Below are 19907 nucleotides of genomic sequence, written 5' to 3' on the forward strand. Positions count from 1 at the left end.
CACATCTACTCCTTTCCTGTTTTTGCAATGTGTATTTTTTATCAATCTGATATTGACAGATGGATAGTTCATTCGTTTAACTTGTATTTCTTCTGATTCTAGTGACGTTCAGTATTTATCTTACATTCATTCCCTGTTACTTCTTTATATCCTTTGCCATGGGAATAGTAGTGTCATTTTCTAAGTGATTTGTAGGAGCACTTTTATCTTAAGGATATAGATTTCATGTATGTTGTAATAATTACTTCTAATACTGATATTTAAAAACTCTGTGTTTATACTCTTGACTATATAAAAGCCTAATAAAGTTCTTACATAGTCAAACCTAGAATCTTATGTGTGTTGCTTCTGGATCTCATATCTTGTTTAGGAATTATGATTATGAATTATGTTACTGTGTCCTCTAATAACTCATACACATTTGGATAAAAGATTGAAGAAACTGGTTTTGTACAGAGCAGAATCAGTTTTAACAATACTGTTAAGCCATTGACAAATTACTTTTATTTATATATATGTTTGTATGAATGTATAGGTGTGTATGTTCACATGCACACAATGTTTCAGACCTTAAAAAATTCTTAGGATTTTGATAGGTACAAAGAATCTGTAGATTAATTTGGGGCCTTCTAACATCTTGAGAATAGTCTTCCCCTGCAGGATAAAGTGTCTATTCAAGTCTTCATTTTCACCCTCCATTTCATCAGTTTCTTTGTACCTATATTCATATGTGAATTAGTTACTAAGGTGATTGTATATTCAAAGCCTCCAGGAGTCAGGAAGTAATACAAAATGTAAAATAAGTCCCATGTACAGGAAGGAGGAATGGTTTGAACTGTGGAACTGGAAAACACATGCCCAAATAAAGTTATTTGTATTCTTTTTTTTTTTAATTCATCTTAAACTTGATGAGTACCAAGTCAAACATGTTTGTGGGCCACCAGTTTATGAGTATTGGTCTGTAATTTTCTTCTCCTCTAGTTTTAGGAATTATAGTTTAAAACTACCTTAACAATATTTTCAGTTTTAAACAACATGGATTTAATATAGTTCAACCACCTAGAATTAGGAGAGGGCATCAAATTTATATTTTATTTTCTATTCTTTGGTTATTGATTTTTCTGTCTTTTAAAAAAATATCTATTTTGCCTTTGTCTTACTGCAAATGATGAATATATCTCAGTAAATTCTACTTATTACTTCTGATTTTTAAAATCTGGCTTCTTAGAACTGTTGAGTATCTAATGAAGTTAGTTCTTCTTACCAACAAAGTCATGCCTTATTCTATATCATTATGGACTTTAACATCAGTGCTACTGTGTTAGATACTTTTATCACCCACCTTCAGAACTGTTCCTAATCCCAGTTCTTTATAATCTCTTCAGTCTTGAACTGCTGCTGATTTTGTTTCTCAGATGAACCTTTCTGAGATGATCAGGTCCTCTTTGTATACCACAGCATCTTTTTATTTTATGGTAACATTTATTAAATGATTATACTAGGCACTCTGAGCAATTTACATGCATTCTCTCATTTAATCCTCCCGTCAGCTTTTGAGGTAGTACTATTATTTCCGTAATATAAATAAGAAGACTGAACCTTACAAAGAACAAAGTGTTTCTCTGAAACTAGAGGTTTAGAAAATGGATGAGCAGGGATCAGAACCTAGATTGGTTTGATGCTGGAATATGAGTTCTTAATTCTGGATAAATAGCCAAAGAATGAGATGGATTTTGACATGAAATTGGTTCACTGGAAGGTATACTGGGACAAGGTATTTGGGGCAGGAGGGTCTTTTAGGCTGTTCTGAGGACTGTGTGCTTTTACCTAAGAACTATGGGGTACCAGTGAAGGGTATCGATGAGGAAGCTATATGAACCTTTAAAATACAAGTTTGACCACAGTGGAGGCAACTGACAAAGGAAATGGTAAATACAGGGAGACCCATCAGAAGCTATTTCCATAGTGCATATGAAGTAGATTACTGTGTAATGGACAAAGATGATGGAATGGAAATGGATTAAAGGAGTCAGATTCAAGGCATATTTAGGAGATAAAACCAACAGGTCTCGGCAACTGATTGGACATGGCGGGTGAGGGAGTGGAAGGAGTCAAGAATGACTCCATAGTATGAATTCTCTCATGCTGGGCAAGATGGGCACGCTGCCTGAAAGATTTTCTGCAATCCTTACATTCATAGGGTCTCTCTCCTGTATGAATTCTTTGATGTAGAGTAAGAGATCCACTATAGCTAAAGGCCTTCCCACAAATGTTACATTCATAAGGTTTCTCTCCAGTATGAATTCGCTTATGTTGAGCAAGGCCTGCATTCTGGCTAAATGTTTTCCTACATTCCTTGCACATATAAGGTTTTTCTCCAGTATGACTTCTCTGATGTTGTGCAAGTGATGAACTATTGCTAAAGGCCTTCCCACATTCAGCACACTCATAGGGTTTCTCTCCAGTGTGAACCCTCTGATGTTGATCAAGGTATGCAATCTGGCTGAAGGCTTTCCTGCATACTTTACATTCGTAAGGTTTTTCTCCAGTATGAACTCTCTGATGTTGAGCAAGGTGTGCATATTGGCTGAAAGCTTTTCTACATTCCTTACATTCATACGGTCTCTCTCCAGTATGAATTCTCTGATGTACAATTAGGTATCCACGATGGCTAAAGGCTTTCCCACACACATTACATACATAGGGTTTCTCTCCTGTATGGATTCTCTGATGCTGAGCAAGAAATGAACTGTTACTGAAGGCTTTTCCACATTCAATACATTCAAAAGGTCTCTCTCCAGTATGAACTCTCTGATGTTGAGCCAGGTGTGCAATTTGACTGAAGGCTTTTTTACAGTCTTTACACTGATAAGGTCTCTCTCCAGTATGAACTCTCTGATGTTGAGCAAGGTGTGCATTCTGGCTGAAGGCTTTCCTACATTCTTTACATTCATAGGGTTTCTCACCAGTATGTATTCTCTTATGTTGAGCGAGGTTTGCACTCTGGCTGAAGGTTTTCCCACATTCAACACATGCATAGGGTTTCTCTCCAGTATGAATTCTCTGATGAAGAGTAAGGGATGAGCTCTGGTTGAAAACTTTCTCACATTCATTACATTTCAAAAGTTTCTTCTGCATATAGACTTTCTTATGTTTCATTTCAACAGATTTTTTCCGGTAACTTCTCTTTTGTGGTTCATGCTTATGTACTCTTTCTTTGGTGGGAAAAGTCTTTTGTATATCAAATATTGCATCCTGATGGAAAGTTTGCCAAGATTTAGTATATTCATTACTTGGATCTTCAGTAAGGATTCCTTTATGAGTGATGATCAGTTGTCTGGAATGTACTTCCTGACTTCCTGACTGGTTCTTAAGCCAGTCCTCACTTTTACAGTCTTCTCTCAAACTGGGGCAGTCAAGGCTGTAACTAAGATGGCTTCTTCCCATTTTCACTAGTTTGGACGTTTCTTCATAAATAACTTGCTTTGATGAAAACTCATTGTTTTCAAATGTATACTCCCAATCTAAAAGATATCAAAAAAACAAACGTCTTTTGTATTTGTTCATCAGAAGAGAAGAACTTCTAAAAGAAAAATCGGTGAATAAAATACATAAGAAGTTTGGGGATTTAACAGCTGTTAAGATGCAGTCTAAAAAGTATGAGATTAGGGCACCTGTGTGGCTCAGTTGTTGAGCGTCTGCCTTTGGCTCAGGTCGTGATCCCAGGGTCCTGGGTTTGAGCCCTGCATCAGGCTCCCTACTCTGTGGGGAGTCTGCTTCTCCCTCTCCCACTCCCCCTGCTTGTGTTTCCTCTCTCACTGTGTCTCTCTCTGTCAAATAAATAATAAGAATCCTTAAAATAAAATAAAACGTATGAGATTATAAAGAATGAAAAACTAAGAATTCAGATATAAATTAGAAACTGAAGAAGCTATTTAAAATCCCAATAATTTTTTATCTAGTTTAATATTACAGTCTCCAAATACCCTTCCTTCCTTGCCTCAGGTTATACTTCTTTCAAGCTAAGTTCATTATCTTTAAAAAGTCAATTTCATAAGGTCAGTGTGGCTGAAAAAAAAATTTCCATAAGATCCCCAAACCCAGAGATACACCAGGTACTATTTGCTTTAGGTTGTACATGCCAACTATGGCTGAACTTCTGTAGCTTAGAAAATGTCTTTTTTGGGGGCATATGGCTGGCTCAGTCAGTGGAGCATGTGACTCTTTCTCTTGGAGTCATTAGTTCAAGCCCCAAATTGGGTGTGCAGCCTACTTTTTAAAAAAAGTCTTCTTGGGCGCCTGCGTGGCTCAGTGGATTAAGCCTCTGCCTTCGGCTCAGGTCATGATCCCAGGGTCCTGGGATTGAGTTCCGCATCAGGCTCTCTGCTCAGCGTGGAGCCTGTTTCCTCCTCTCTCTCTGCCTGCCTCTATGCCTGCTTGTCATCTCTGTCTGTCAAATAAATAAATAAAATCTTTTTTTTTTTTAAAGATTTTATTTATTTAGTTGACAGAGAGAGAGATCACAAGTCGGTGGAGAGTCAGGCAGAGAGAGAGAGAGAGAGAGAAGCAGGCTCCCGCTGAGCAAAGAGCCCAATGCAGGGCTCGATCCCAGGACACTGAGATCATGACCTGAGCCGAAGGCAGCGACTTAATCCACTGAGCCACCCAGGCGCCCCAATAAAATCCTTTTTTAAAAAAGTCTTCTTGTCAGGCATTTTCTATGTGATATATTTCAACAAAATGTAAATTTTAAATATTTTATTTATTTGAGAGAGCTAGTCAGCACAAGTTGGGGGAAGGACAAAGGGAGAGGAAGAAGCAGACTCCCCACGGAGTGGGGACCTCAATGCAGGATTCCATCCTAGGACTCCAGGATCAGGACCTGAGCCAAAGGCAGATGTGTAACCAAATGAGCCACCCAGGTGCCCATGAAATGTAAATTTTCAGTTTTGACCCCAAGCTAAAATGCCTTCACATGAGAGTAATTTTATATAGGGTACCTGGGTGGCTTAGTCAGTTAAGTGTCCAACTCTTGATCTCAGCTCAGTTCTTGATCTCAGGGTTGTGAGTTCAAGCCCCACATTGGACTCTAGAGTGTGGAGCCTACTTACAAAAAGTAATTTTGTATCAAACTGCTTGATTTTATGAACCTGCCACAGGGCTTAACTTTCCACCTTCTTTCCCCAATCAAATCATGTATTCTGCTCAAGACTTTCCAGTGGTTTCTCACATTTGTAATAAAACCAAAGTTACTATTAATGGTTTATAAAACAATGTAATACATGAACATAAATGTAAAACCTTTAGTAAAATTACTGCAAATCAAATCCAGGAAAATATGAAAGTATAATTACTAAGAAGAGCTTATCCCAGGAATGCAAGATTGGTTTAATATGTGAAAGCCAGTGTAATTCACCACATTAACGGATTAAAGTTGGAAAATCATATGATTATTTCAATAGATGTAGAAAGAGTATTTGGCTAAATTCAACATCTGTTTATTATAAAACTTCTTAGCAAAACCAGGAATAGAAAACTTTGTCAAATTGATAAAGGGCAAAAACAAAACAAAACAAAGCTGATAAGGGCATCTATGAAACATCAACTTGATGGTGAAGGACTGAATGCATTTTCCCTTAAGATTGAGAATAATCCAAGTATATCTACTCCTAATAATTCTTTTCAACATTGTAGAAGATGTCCTTGCTACTGCAGTAAGTCAAGGAAAAAAAAACCTGTAAGATTAGAAAGGAAGAAATAAACTATAGACATAAATCTATCAAGATCATAAGATATAAGGTTAATATAAAATATACATTTTTGCATACTAGCAACAAGCAAGTGAAAAATGGAATTCTTAAGAATTCTATTTATAGGTCGCCTGGGTGGCTCAGTTGGTTAAGCCTCTGCCTTCAGCTCAGGTCATGATCCCAGGTGCTGGGATCAAGCCCCGCATCAGGCTTTCTGCTCAGTGGGGAGCCTGCTTTCCCCTCTCTCTCTGCCTGCCTCTCTGTCTTGTGATCTCTAGTTGTGATGTCTGTCAAATAAATAAATAAAATCTTTTTTAAAAATTACATAAAGAACTCTTAACAATTTGCTCATGAGAAAAACAAAACAATAAAACATGGGCAAGGGCACCTGGGTGGCTTAGTGGATTAAGCCTCTGACTTTGGCTCTGGTCGTGATCTCAGGGTCCTGGGATCAAGCCCTGCATCGGGCTCTATGCTTGGCAGGGATCCTGCTTCCTCGCACCCCCCGTCTGCTCTCTGCCTACTTGTGATCACTGTCAAATAAATAAATTTTCTTAAAACATGGGCAAAAGACTTGAACACTTAACAAAAGATATGAATGGCCAATAAGCACATGAAAAGACATTCAACATTATGTCATCAGAGAATTGCATATAAAAACCACAATGAGATACCACAACACAACCATCAGAATGAGTAAAAGTAAAAACTGAAAATACAAAGGTGTGTAGATACAGAGGAAATGGAAGTCTCATACATTGCTGTTGGGGATGAAAATGGTACACTTTGGAAAACTGGCAGCTTCTTAGAAAGTTAAACCTATTCCTTTTGTTTAACTCTTTGCATGTTCAGATATTTACCCAAGAGAAATGACAACATACATGCACACAAAGTCCTGTAAATGACAGCTTCACAGCAACTTTATTTATAATAGCCCAAACCTGAAACAACCCAACTTCCCATGAACAGATGAAAGGAAACACAAAACATGGGATGTCTACACAGTAGAATACTACTCAGCAATAAAATGCATAAAGTAGTCATACATGCAAAAATATGGGTGATTTTCAAAATTATGAGTAAAATAAACCAGACACAACAATATATATTATATGAATCCATTTAGTTCAGATGGAAACTAGTCTAAAATGACAAAGATCAGATTAGTGTTTGAAGCCAGGAGGACAAAAATGGACTGCAAGGTGGCATAGGCGGTCTTTTTGGGGTGATGGAAATACTGTATTTCTTGACTGTGGTAATGGTTTCATGGGTATATACAACAGTCAGAATTCGTCACATTGTAGGAGTATATGGATGCAATTTACTACATGTAATAATTCCTTAATAAAGTTATTAAGAAAAATACAGATGGAAACAAGAAAGGTAAGTAAAGATAGACTTCAATAACATAGAAATAATAAAACTCATGTAATAGTCTCTTAACACTGAAAATAGAACTTAACCTTGGAACCTATGGAACATTTTATAGACACCAACTATATATTATGCCATACAAAATCCTTAAGTGTCAAAGAATTAATACTAGTCCTATTTGATCAAAATACATTAAAACCAGAAAAATTTCTTTTTTTTAAAGATTTATTTATTCATTCCACAGAAGGAGAGAGAGAGCATGTGAATATGAGGGGGGAAGGGTAGAGGGAGAGAGAGACACTCAGACTTCCCATTCAGCAGAGAGCCCCACGCAGGGCTCAATCCCATGACTCTGAGATCATGACCCAAAATCAAGAGATGGATGTTTAACTGACTGCACCATCCAGGTGCCCCCAGAAAACTTACTTTTAAACAACTCTCGTGTAAAAGAGAATTTTTTAAAAAGTAGGTTATCTAGGAAACAGCAATAACAAAAATAGTGAGTATTAGAGTATCTGGAGGACAGCTGAAGCTATATTTCAGAGGAAAATTCATAGCCCCTAATTAGTGAATAAGACAAGTAAACAAATAGATTACGCATTTGTTTCAGCAAAATGGAGAAAAAAAATAAACCTTAGAAAATGAGAATAATTGCATTAGGGAAAGCAGAAAATAAAGAATTGGAAAAGTGAATAATGGTAACACTAATAAATCCATAAAGCTGGATTTTAAAAATAAAATTAATGTCTAGCTTACTTAATAATTTTTTTAAAAAGAACAGCTATACAAAATAAAGTTGAAAACTATAGCTATAAAAAAAGAATTATAAGATTATATTCTTCAGATTCATGGAAATACATTTGATAACATAAATTAAGAGATAGTTATTTGGAAAAGTAAAAATTTGTAAAATTTCATCCAACACAGAAACTGTAAAGAGACTACCAGAGAGAACATTCAGAAAGTTGTCAAAGATCCACTTTCCCAAAAAAGCCCTCATGCCAGGTTTTATCTCAAACTGTAAAACTAAGTGATCTCATCCATTCATAGTGGCATCTCTAAATCACTTTTTTCTGAGCCTGTCCCCATCTAGTGGCATGCTGTGTTTCTTCACTCAGAAGTTTCTCCATCTTGTAAAAATAAGTCTCATGTCCTAAGTCAAATTATCATCTTTCCCCCCTACCAGTATATTCTTTTTTCTATTAAACCATCTCACTTTCCAGTTACCCAGACTTGAAAATATAACTGGAAATTCTTTCTGTGATGGTTAATAAGCCTCTAAATAATCTTGAGAATTTAGCAGAATAATTTTCTCAAAGTAAACACTAAATGAATCTTGGTAAAAGAGTAAGTGAATGAATAGATGAATCAAACCATTCTAAAAGGAATGAGTGACTGAAAATGAAAAAATAGACATAGCATGTCTAGATTTTTTAAAGTACGATGGAGCAACTTATGCAAAACTAAAAAGCAATAACAAGCAGACACTGACATTTTGGACCCAGAGAATAGGAAAAGGTTATCAGAGAAGAACATAATTTGTGAGAGAATATATACAAGGAGAATAAGTTAGGGAGATCATGCTAATGGCACCTCAGTGCTTCCTCCCAGGCCTTACACCTTTAAGAAAAATTACCCAGGAAACATCAATGATAAGCTGGAACCTCTCAGAACAGCTGAGCTTTTCCTCACAATGGCCTCTTCTACCTTTCTAGTTCTTTCCCACTCACCAGGGCATGTGCCTCTTGTCCCCTCCTTCTTCACCATCCAGGGTTCTTTTCCTTGTTCCAATAATGAGATCACATCTGGCTTAGAAACTGAAACTCCTGCTTACAAGAAATAAAGGGGGAATTAGCTGGGCCCATAAGTCACATTATAGAAGGAAGCAGAGGGCGAGGTGAAGTATTCTGAAGAAAGGGGAAAGTGATGTTGTAACAACAGTCCCGTGAAGCTGCCAGTTCTACAAACTCAGCCTATTTTGGGAAGCACAAGAAAGGGAAACTTAGTGAAGTAAATCGGAGGCTTCCCAAACATTGGAAAGAAGCCCTATGTGTGGATTCTGAATTCTGGGGAAGCTCCTTACCCAGTGATACCAGGCTCCTATAGTTCTCCAACATCACCTTTCTGTACAAATTCCTCTGAGCAGGGTTCAGCCATTTCCACTCCTCTTGAGAGAAATCTACAGCCACATCCCCAAATGTCACCAAAACCTGAAATGACATGAATATATTCTTTTATGCTCAACTAGCCTTTTCACCTCAGATTGGCATAGTTTGAAGAGTTAATTTGTACTTTTGGAAAGAAATATTGCATATAGCAAAACTTTCTGGCAATATTTTAGGTTCTCTACAACACATGTCAAGCAATTTCTAAAATTCTCTGTGCTTGGTTTTAATATTTTCTCATGGAAAGTATACTATTTCTAACATAGCCTCTCTCTATTGATGGGGAAAAGAGCAAATGAGCAAAATAACTTATTCATACTAAATGCTAATGCATTTCTCAATATGGAAAATCAGGATAGACTAGAGCAGTGAAGAAAGGCTTTAAGGAGTAGGCGGGAACATGAGTTTCACCCTGTAATTTGTAGGTGGTCTAAACCTACATTTCCCGAGCTCTTCAATGGAATGGCTAATGTTCCAGCTGGATCAGTACATACATAAATATATTTGATGCTTGTAATACTGATTTCCTAAAACTAAACATACAGGTAATAAAAATTTAAGCAAGTTCTACAGTGATTTTGCAAAAATATAACTTAAATGAATATACGCCGTAAGAGAACGACAAGGGCAATAAGATTATCCACCAGCTCTTGCTAACCCCACTGAGTTTCAAAGACAGTTGGTAGCTGTAACAAAGATAAAATAATAGTAATTTTAAGCACTATTAGTGAACATTTCAGATGTGATCATGAAGTACAACAAAAAATCCTCACAGCTCTCACTAGAGGAACATACCCAGTTGTGCAGGTCTCATATGTGTTTTTAAAATGTTAAAGTACAGTTCTCAAGTAATACTCCGTTGACTAAAGGATCTTTATAACCTGGAAGAAGACCTTGTCTGCTTCCTAAAACTTCAAAACGGGTGTTCTTCCGCATGAGGCACATCTGCTGCAGACTTCCTAGGGCTTTCATACGGTTTGCTTTTTTTTTTTTTTTTAAAGATTTTATTTATTTATTTGACAGAGATCACAAGTAGGCAGAGAGGCAGGCAGAGAGAGAGAGGGAAGCAGGCTCCCTGCGGAGCAGAGAGCCCGATGCGGGGCTCGATCCCAGGACCCTGAGATCATGACCCGAGCCGAAGACAGCAGCCCAAACCACTGAGCCACCCAGGCGCCCCTCATATGGTTTGCTTTATGCGGCTGTGGTGTGGCATGTCACAGAGCAGTGTGTGCTCCTTATCTGGGCTGATACACAGATGCAATTAATGGTACACATCTGAAGGGCTGAACTGACTTGTTAAATCCTGAAACAGTGCCACTGGTTGGTAAACAGCTACTGCACTGAGCCCTGCTAGTGACCATCACAGATCTCCCCACAACCCAGCAACTTAAAGGGGAACGCCCAGCACAGCAGCAGCCTCCAGTTTCCCAGCTGGGGTAAGTTCTGGTGTGTGCCCTTGCCTCAGTGGTTATTGAATATGAACATCATTCCTATTAAGTGTGACTCTGCAGAGTAATGGTCCAATTGACAATGCATTTAAGCACATCAATGATTTTATGCAGAAACATTTTTAATGGAGAAAATGAGTTCATATGTGAATTGCTAGTACCCATTAATGGACAAAAATGTTTAAGGAGACTATAAGGGAAGCTGAAGTTTGCCTCCAAGAAACATCAGTTACTTGCATCAGCTTGATCTCACAAGCCTCCATCTCTAAAACACTTCTTAACACTGGGAAATACGGGAAGTGAGTAAAAGCTTCAAGGAAGGAAGGGAACATGAACTGAGTCTTAAAAGATGAAACTTGTCCTAGACAAGGCTAGCTACTGTCAGTCATCAATTCCATTAAAACTCAAACACTTAAGTATAAACTAATATTTTGTGCAAACAAAAATGTTCTACACACATTTCCTCAGTAAACAGAGACGAGGCAGCTTTTGCTAGCTAAAGTCCTTAAAAAACCTTGTTTAGCTTCACACACAAACTAATGGATTCCAGGTTTCAACTGTCTGCTTGACCTTTTCCTCTTAGCCATTCAATGGGACTTGAATATCTTTAAAATGTTTTAGTATTTATTTTTATTTGATAAAACAGGAATTTCATACAATTTATAATCATTAAGGAAACTTAACAAATAATGTCCAGTATTTCTACCCTCAATGATTTTTCCTTTTTATAAATTGCAAGTCCTCCATCCCCACATCTACCCACAATGTCACCCTTCTTCCTAGAAACAATAAAAATTTACAGCTAGTATATATTTGTTCAAATAATTCCTTATACGGACATGTCGATGATTATCCGTGTTCATTATAACATCACTTTTGTTAAGTAGATAACATTACGTGGTATAAATATGCCATTATCTTTACTAACTCCCTGTTTATTTTCATTTACATGAATCCGAATTTTTCACTATGATGTGAGAACAGTGATGCACACTATTTTTAAATGTTACAGTGCAGTTCTCATATAATACTACTGTATGAATTAAAGATTCAACAAAAGTCTCTGTTTCCTTAAAATAAATCCAAGGAGGTATTCTCTCCACTGAGACTAGGATTTCCCAAACTTACTCGACCTCAGAAAAAATTTTAAATTACACTTTTTGATCTAGCAAGACTAGGAGCTAATGAAAAGATAATTCAGTCTGGGACTAAAGTGTTGACCTGCAAAGAAATACTAATTGTTCTTCAAGTAGAAGGAAACGGAAATGAAAATCAAGAAAAAATCAAGAGCCTCAAAGGAATAACTATAAATATAATATCTACTACTAATGATAAGTTGGAGTTAAACCACTATTGAGGTCATTTTTTGTCCAGGAAAGTAGTAAGGATACTAATTATAGGAGGATTACAGAAGGAAGAAAGAAAAAAAACATAATTACATAATTAGAAATGGGTAGGGGCACCTGGGTGGCTCAGTGGGTTAAAGCCTCTGCCTTGGCTCAGGTCATGATTCCAGGGTCTGGGGATCGAGCCCCACATCCGGCTCTCTGCTCAGTAGGGAACCTGCTTCCTCCTCTCTCTGACTGCCTCTCTGCCTACTTGTAATCTCAGTCTGTCAAATAAATAAATAAAATCTTAAAAAGAAAAAGAAATGGGTAAATATCCTATAGTGGCCACTTAAAGAATAATAATGTATAATTAATAAGATAAGGAGAAAGTACTTGATTTATCCAAAAGAAGGCAAACAAGGAGAAATAAAGGAACAAAGAAGAGATGGAGTAAGTAGAAAACAAACGGCAATATGATGGGCTTAAATATGTCAGTAATTACATTAAATGAAAATGTACTAAACACTCATTAAAAGACAAAGATTCTCAGACTGGATTTTTTTATAAATCAATGTTTTGATGAAGACATGGGATTTGGGGAGGCACATGGAATCACTCAAGTGCCTTCCTGTGAGTACAGAGAATCATGGCTGGCACAGAGCTGAGAGGCACACAGCTGACAACCAAGAAAGTGTTTATAGAGGCACCCTTTAAATATAATCTTTAGAAATGAGAGGCTTTCAAAAACTGTGTGAGGCAAGGATCCTTGGACTTAATAAAAATGCAGTTTCCTGGGCCTCATCATCAGAGCCTGATTCATAAGGTCTGGGGCGGGGTCCCAGAAACAGCATTTGGGCTGATGGGCTCTGTCTGTTCTACAGGTCATACCCTCTGCTTTCTGCTTTTTCCATTACCAATTTTGCATCAGGAAAAAAGAATTAGCTGGCTCTTACCTCTCTGATCATACTCACAGATGAGGAACTCACAGTCTTGTTCATTTATGTATTAGTTTGATGAATATTTCCTGAATGCCTACTACCTACAGTGTTCCAAGCACTGGGAATGCAAAGGTAAACAAAATGCAGTTCTTCTTGTGGAGTTAAGATTCTAACAGAGGAGAAAATCATTAAACATCAGGTCATACAATGTCAGGTAGTGACACTGTGACAAAAAACCAGGGTGACTGAGAGTGAAGCATGTTTGTTTTAGATGAGGTAGATGGTCAAGGTAAACCTCAATGAAGCGTAATGTTTAAAAAACAATCTAAAGGTGAGAATAAACCATGTCCAGATGTAAGGGAAAAGAATTACAAAAGAGGGAGGAGCAGATGCAAAGGTCCAGAGACAGGCAAGAGCTTGTGTGCGGAACAGCAAGCTGACCAGTGTGCCTGGAGCACAGGAAGGTGAAGACCTGGAGAACACGAGGTCTGGGGTAGCCAAGAGGGGGATCACGCAGGGCCTTGTAGACTGTAGAGAGAACACTGGGAAGCCAGTGACAGTTCCAGGCAAAGGGAAATTATATACCCCATCACTGTTCCCCAGTTCTCCGTTATTTTCTACACACTCTTCAAATCATCACTCATCAGCCTCTATTTACGCTGACTTTCAACATATGTTACAACTGCCTACATCTGATACAATCACTAGTGACGTAGGTGTGTCGTTTTCCTCCCTTGGCCTGTCTTTCCACATCTGTAAAATGAATGACTTGGACAAGATCACCCAAAACTTGGCATATATTTTTTTTTCAAAATTTTATTTATTTATTTGATAGAGACACAGCGAGAGAGGGAATACAAGCAGGGGGAGTGGGAGAGGGAGAAGCAGGCTTCCCGCTGAGCAGAAAGCCTGATGCGGGCCTCCATCCCAGGACCCTGGGATCATGACTTAAGCCGAAGGCAGATGCTTAACGACTAAGGCACCCAGGTGCCCCTGGAATATATTATTTTACATTCACCTGGCTCTGTTATTTTATTAGCCTAGATGTATGCTGCCCAATACACAGCTACTAGTCACATGTGGCTATTTAAATTTAAATCAATTAACGTTAAAGAAATAAGGGAAATTGAGTGTGGTATATATTCTCTAGTATTCACTATTTTTATGGAATTTAAAAGTATTCTAAAATAAAAATTCATTGAAAAAAAATTAATGTTAAAGATTGAGTTCCTCAGTCACACTGGTATATTGAAGTGTTCCATAGCCACAGGTAGCTAGTGGCTACCGTATGGGACAGTGCAGATATAGAACATTTCTGTGATCAGTCATCGCAGGAAGGTATTTTTTTTCTCCCTTTTTAAAGATTTTATTTATTTATTAGAGAGACAGCACTGAGCTGGGAGGAGAGGGAGAAGCAGGTTCCCCTCAAGCAAGGACTCAATGCGGGGCTTGACCCTAGGACCCTGGAATCATGATCTGAGCTGAAGGCGGACACTTAACTGACTGAGCTGCCCACACATCCCTTACCATAGGAAGTGCTGCTGGACAGTGTTGCTGTAGTGGATTTCTGCTTCTGGTTCATCTTCCTCTTATAGTCATTCTCTATATTTTCATCTAGCAGTTCATATGGCTTTACTTTTTACATTTAAAAAGAAAAAGATTTTATTTATTTATTTGACAGACAGAGATTACAAATAGGCAGAGAGGCAGGCAGAGAGAGAGGAGGAAGCAGGCTCCCCGCTGAGCAGAGAGCCCGATGTGGGGCTCGATCCCAGGACTCTGAGATCATGACCTGAGCCGAAGGCAGAGGCTTTAACCCATGAGCCACCCAGGTGCCCCTACTTTTTACATTTAACCTATAGAATGTATTTAACCTCAAAGTGAGAGGTAGAAATCTTTTTTCTAAATGAATAATCCATTCAGTCTCCACTGATTAAAAATAATATCACAGGGACACTTGGGTGGCTTAGTCAGTTAGGCGTCTGTCTTTGGCTCAGGTCATGATCCCAGGGTCCTGGGATGAGGCCCACATCAGGATCCTTGCTTGGTGGGGAGCCTGCTTCTCCCTCTGCCTGCTGCTCCCCCTGCTTGTGCTCTCCCTCTCTGACAAATTAAAACTTAAGAAAAAAAAGAATAAAATAATGTCACTTACATTATCATATAATAAACAAACTAGTAGACATTAAACTCCATGAAAACCAAGACAGTGTTTATTTCCAGCATGTAGTATATAGCAGTAAGTCTTTAATAACTCTATATTTAGTGAATGAATAAATATTTTCCATTCTTATTTATACTTGTGTTTATTTCTAGACATTAGATATTGATCTTCTCATTTATTTCTTCTGGCTCCCATTCCATACTATTTATTGTTTCATTATAGATGTATGCAGTCATTTTAAAATGTAGATTCAAATACTCTCTCCTATTCTCATTTTTTCAAAAGAAAGTCCTATTTTTCCATAAATAATTCCACTAATCTTAACTGGATGACCCAGAATGTCCACTAATAACTCAGAATGGCCTGTAGCAGGACCTTACCACTCCCATAGAACCTTATTCTTCAGAGCTGATGGAGTGCCCTACATGACCCACACTTTATTTTTTTTTTTTTTAAGATTTTATTTATTTATTTGACAGAGAGAGAATACAAGTAGGCAGAGAGGCAGGCAGAGAGAGAGGAGGAAGCAGGTTCCCTGCTGAGCAGAGAGCCCGATGCGGGACTTGATCCCAGGACCCTGAGATCATGACCTGAGCCGAAGGCAGCGGCTTAACCCACTGAGCCACCCAGGCGCCCTGACCCACACTTTAATACTCAAAACCCAACACATACTACTCTTCAAAATCACCTTGAGCAAGAGATCTTGTCATGCACCGTGAGTAAGATAGCCCAACAGCCCTTGTGTTGTCTTGCCTTCCTCTCAAACCTAGGTCTGTGAAAAAGCTCTAAGCTAATGACCATGTCAAAATGTACCCTGACCTCCGTGAGTCAAACTCCTTACGTAGAAGACTCTCCTATCCCACCAAGGAGTGCATTTTTGCTTCTGAGAGCTTCTAACAGAACACCTAACCTGCAGGAGTGCTCAACTGTTTCTTGAATGAGGATGAAAATGCTGAGGATAAAAGACCTCCTCACTGGGGACCACGTTTTACTGGACTGGGAGAACATGAGTACAAGGTCACTGAATGAATACGGCTTTGTTAGCTGGGAAATTTCAGAAGAAAAGCACGTTTCTATGAAACCTGAAAAACAAAGCACCTCAGGGAGAAGAAATCCTCCCTTACCTTGGACATGGCTTTAAGAACTTAAGAATTTATGACAGCTCCTCTGTCGTCCTACTTCAAGCTCCTCACTGGAAGGGCAGTGCCTGGAAAAATAAGGCTGGAGAGGTAGAAAGAAACCATAAATGGCACTATCAAGTCAGTATTATTTCCCCTCTTCACACAGGAAAGTGTCCGTCAGTGAAATTACTGTAATTATTCAAGGCTCCCTGGTAGTAAGTGAGCCCAATTGGAATCCAGGTCTGACTTTTTAGTCTTCCCACCAGATAATGATCATAAAAGAGAATATGCTACCACCCTTATTTCAAAATAAGATAAAGCTACAAACAATGCCTTAGAGAAAGCATCTTTACACAGAGTAGGCATCAGAGGGATCCTTTGGTCTGGACGACAGTGGGCCAAAGAGCCGGAACACTGCTTGCAGTCCTGATTTGTGACATACGGCACCTGGAAGCCAATCTCTCAACTTTCTGAGCAGTTTCCTCAAGAAGAGATGAGGGAGGGGACTATGCATTAACAGTCACTGAAACTCCTCCTCAAGAGTTGTTTTCCGCTAAACCTCGGAGAACGAAGCAATTAACTCAAAAGCCGCGTAATGCTAAGAACCGCCAAGTCTGGGGATCAGAACACCTGCCCTCGGCTACCGTCTACCGCACACTAGCTCTGCAACCTGCATGACCCAGTAACCGCTCCAAACCTCAGTTTCCTCTTCGGTGAAATGGTACCTGCCTCCCATCCGTTGCTGGGAGGACCCTGAGACGGTCCACAGGAGGCATTTAGCATAGTGGTGGGCATAGCTTCGCGCTCGGTACCAGGAGTCATGCATGTTCATGGACAGCACACAGTAGGTGGGCTGTCCAAGAACATACATGAAGAGTCTAGGAGAGGAAAGGAAAGATCTTCCTACCGTGCCACAGAAGGCTGGAGACTGCTCGCCGGCCCTCCAGACCCGGAGTAGGGGCTCCCCCTCTCCTTCCCTACCCGAGCGTTCCCCTTCATCTCAGTCCCTGTCAGGCTCTCCTGCCCGACACAGTCTCCCCGCTCCGAGCACCCTGGCCTCCCCAAGCACCCGCCCCCCGACCCCGCCGGAGCCACACAGTCTTCGGGCGGGCAGCTCTCCCGGCAGCCTGGCACCAGTGCACGCCTGGTGGGTCGCACTGTCACAGCAACATAAGGTCTGAGAGCCTCACGCCGTCTCACATGGCCGGCCACACAGCCGCACACTCACCGTCACTGTCATGGTCACAGACGTTCGCACAGTCACACACAGGGGCACGCACACTGTGACAAGTTTTCACACACGGCAACACGGTCTCCCACGGTCCCAGGCCCCCTCGTACGCCCGCTCCAGCCCCGCAGGCCTGCCGGGGCGCACGCCTGCCCCTGGCGTCCTCACCGCCTCCTCCCCGCGGGTCGGCACCTCCCTCCGCACCGGCGGCAGCCGGGAGCCCAGCGCCCCGCGGGCCGGGGCGGGGCCTCGCTGTCGGCCGGACGGGCAGGCTCACAAAGGGGCCGAGGCGCTCGGGCGGGCAGCGGAGCCGGCCGCAGAGGCCACTGGGAAGTGGAGTCCGGGCCGGGCGCGGCGCAGGGCATCCTGGGACTGCCCTCCGTGGGGCCCGGCGGGCGGTTCCTGCTCCTGACCCCGAGTCGTGCTGCGCGTTCTCCAAACCCCGGGCCTCCGAACCCAGACACAGGGCTGGCTCAGCCCGGCCTGAACGACCGGGTGCGCAGGCGCAGCGAGCCCAGTTCCCGAAGACACCCAAGCCGGGGTGCACGCCGGCGGGGAGGAGGGGGCGAGGTGCGCGTGCGCGGTGGGCGGGACCTCTGGTTGCGAGGCGAGAAGGGAGCTGGGGGCGCTGGTTAGTCCGGCGTGGCGCAGCAGGGGACTGCCCAGGGGGTGTGTGCGGGTGGGCGGGAGCGCGGCTTGCTGGGGTCTCGTCCCCTTCGTTCCTTTTCTGGCTTTCTTGTCTCACCATTCACTTATTGAACACCGACTCTGTGCCAGGCATGTTGCAGGCGCTGGGGGCGGAGAAGAGCCCCCACCCTCCTGCGGCGGGAGGAATTCGCTGGAGAGCTACAGACGCGGAAGGACAGGTGCTCTGACGGAAAGCGGCGGGGATCCGTCGTTCGGTCTGCTTTGCCCCAGCCGCGCGCCTGTTGGGGCCTCAGCCACGCCGAAGTCGGGTTCCGCGCCTCAGGGCTTCCGCCGCAGCCACCGACGGCGAGGAGCGCGTGCGATGACAGTTTCCAGCGAGGAGGTTTATAAACGCAGATCGTTGTGGGGAGATTCCCTGAAACGTGAACAGTCGCAGAACGACGGGCGCAGACAGCACGGCCGCGAGCGGAAGGAGGGTTAACTGCACGTCTACGGGTTGGAGCACGGTCCCGCTTCATCAAAACCGTGGGGCGAGGAGGCCATACCTCAAAGTGCTGGTGGGTCCTGTAGGGTTTTTAATATTTTATTTATTTGACAGAGATCACAAGTAGGCCGAGAGGTAGGCAGAGAGAGAGAGGGGGAAGCAGGCTCCCTGCTGAACAGAAAGCCCCATGCGGGGCTTGACACAAGGACCCTGAGATCATGACCTGAGCGGAAGGCAGCGGCTTTAACCCACTGAGCCACCCAGGCGCCCCGGATCCTCTATTTTTTAAAGGAGGAACGGGAGCTGTTGCGTTGCACTAAGACGGCGACACTGGAAAACTGTTCCTGTGTAAAAAGTTAGAAGGAACACAAGGAAAATTGCTGTTGGTTTTGTGTTTGAGTTTTGAAGTTCTGATGATCTCCCCCCCCCCTTGTCGTTTCAGGCCACACAGACAAACCTTATGTAAGTGAAGACGTATCAATTTCCAGGTTTTTGCAAGCCATTTCTACATTTCACAAGTGTATAGAGATTGGGTATCTTTAGCTTGAAAGCGTGTGGTAACATTTTTCTTTTCAGCCATTATCTCTTAAGTTTCTTTTGTTGGCAGAACCGTCTATGAATCTTGGCGGTGGTCACTAAGTGAATCAAATTTACTTTGATATATATAAGGAATACAGTTTTCCCATTTCAAATTGATAATCAACAAACATGCCTGCCCAGCATCTAAGTTTAATGTCATAAACTACATAATCTTCGGAAGTAGAAATAAATACAGAATCCTCAGAGATAGAAGGACCCATTTAGGGGCGCCTGGGTGGCTCAGTGGGTTAAAGCCTCTGCCTTCGGCTCAGGTCATGATCCTGGGGTCCTGGGATCGAGCCCCGCATCAGGCTCTCTGCTCCGCGGGGAGCCTGCTTCCTCCTCTCTCTCTCTGCCTGCCTTTCTGCCTACTTGTGATTTCACTGTCTGTCAAATAAATAAATAAAATCTTTAAAAAATTAAAAAAGGACCCATTTATTTTGCCTTCAGTTGTCATAATGAAGATGCAATCCATTTATTTTTTCATTGGTTAGTACTAGAGCAAGTCTAAATCTATGGTCTACTTTAATTTTTTAAGAAGCAGGGGGTTAAACTTCTTCTTTTTTTTTTTTTTTTCTTTTTTGGCTATGGATGTGTAATGGCTCCAGCACTATTTGTTGGAAAGGCTAACCTTCCTTCATTAGATTGCTTTTGTACCTTTATCAGAAATCGGCTCAGGGGTG

The 19907-nt window shown here is 41.2% G+C and overlaps 1 protein-coding gene and 1 long non-coding RNA gene across 6 annotated transcripts; one reads left to right on the top strand and one right to left on the bottom strand.

Moving 5' to 3' along the window:
• Window positions 1-506: 506 nt before the first annotated feature.
• ZNF583 (zinc finger protein 583) lies at window positions 507-17768 on the bottom strand. 5 transcript variants are annotated; one of them, XM_059383196.1, is made up of 6 exons: window positions 17682-17738; window positions 16639-17163; window positions 16289-16385; window positions 9208-9334; window positions 8855-8953; window positions 507-3524 (listed from the first exon to the last, which is right to left on the bottom strand). In XM_059383196.1, the coding sequence occupies exons 3-6, from the start codon at window positions 16295-16297 to the stop codon at window positions 2047-2049; spliced, it is 1713 nt and encodes a 570-aa protein (XP_059239179.1). In that variant the 5' UTR covers window positions 16298-16385; window positions 16639-17163; window positions 17682-17738; the 3' UTR covers window positions 507-2046. The 5 variants fall into 5 exon arrangements, with proteins under 5 accessions (XP_059239179.1, XP_059239177.1, XP_059239178.1 ...); XM_059383194.1 differs by lacking the exon at window positions 16639-17163 and having other exon boundaries at window positions 17682-17768; XM_059383195.1 differs by lacking the exon at window positions 16639-17163 and having other exon boundaries at window positions 17514-17688.
• A 66-nt stretch (window positions 17769-17834) lies between these two features.
• Window positions 17835-19638, top strand: LOC132005718 (uncharacterized). Its single transcript, XR_009400881.1, has 3 exons — window positions 17835-18083; window positions 18291-18718; window positions 19088-19638. It is a non-coding gene; the product is annotated as an uncharacterized LOC132005718 (long non-coding RNA).
• The last annotated feature ends 269 nt before the right edge of the window (window positions 19639-19907 follow it).

Source organism: Mustela nigripes, chromosome 17 (genome assembly GCF_022355385.1).
Source record: "Mustela nigripes isolate SB6536 chromosome 17, MUSNIG.SB6536, whole genome shotgun sequence".
Taxonomy (NCBI): Eukaryota; Metazoa; Chordata; class Mammalia; order Carnivora; family Mustelidae; genus Mustela; species Mustela nigripes.

Excerpts from the sequence above, each read along its gene's own strand:
- ZNF583 (XM_059383194.1), bottom strand. Across the intron at positions 8,954-9,207 it reads TAGGAGCCTGGTATCACTGG|CAGGAGTTTCAGTTTCTAAG; the intron begins GTAAGGAGCTTC and ends ATTTCTTGTAAG. Across the intron at positions 3,525-8,854 it reads GACAAGAGGCACATGCCCTG|ATTGGGAGTATACATTTGAA; the intron begins GTGAGTGGGAAA and ends GATATCTTTTAG.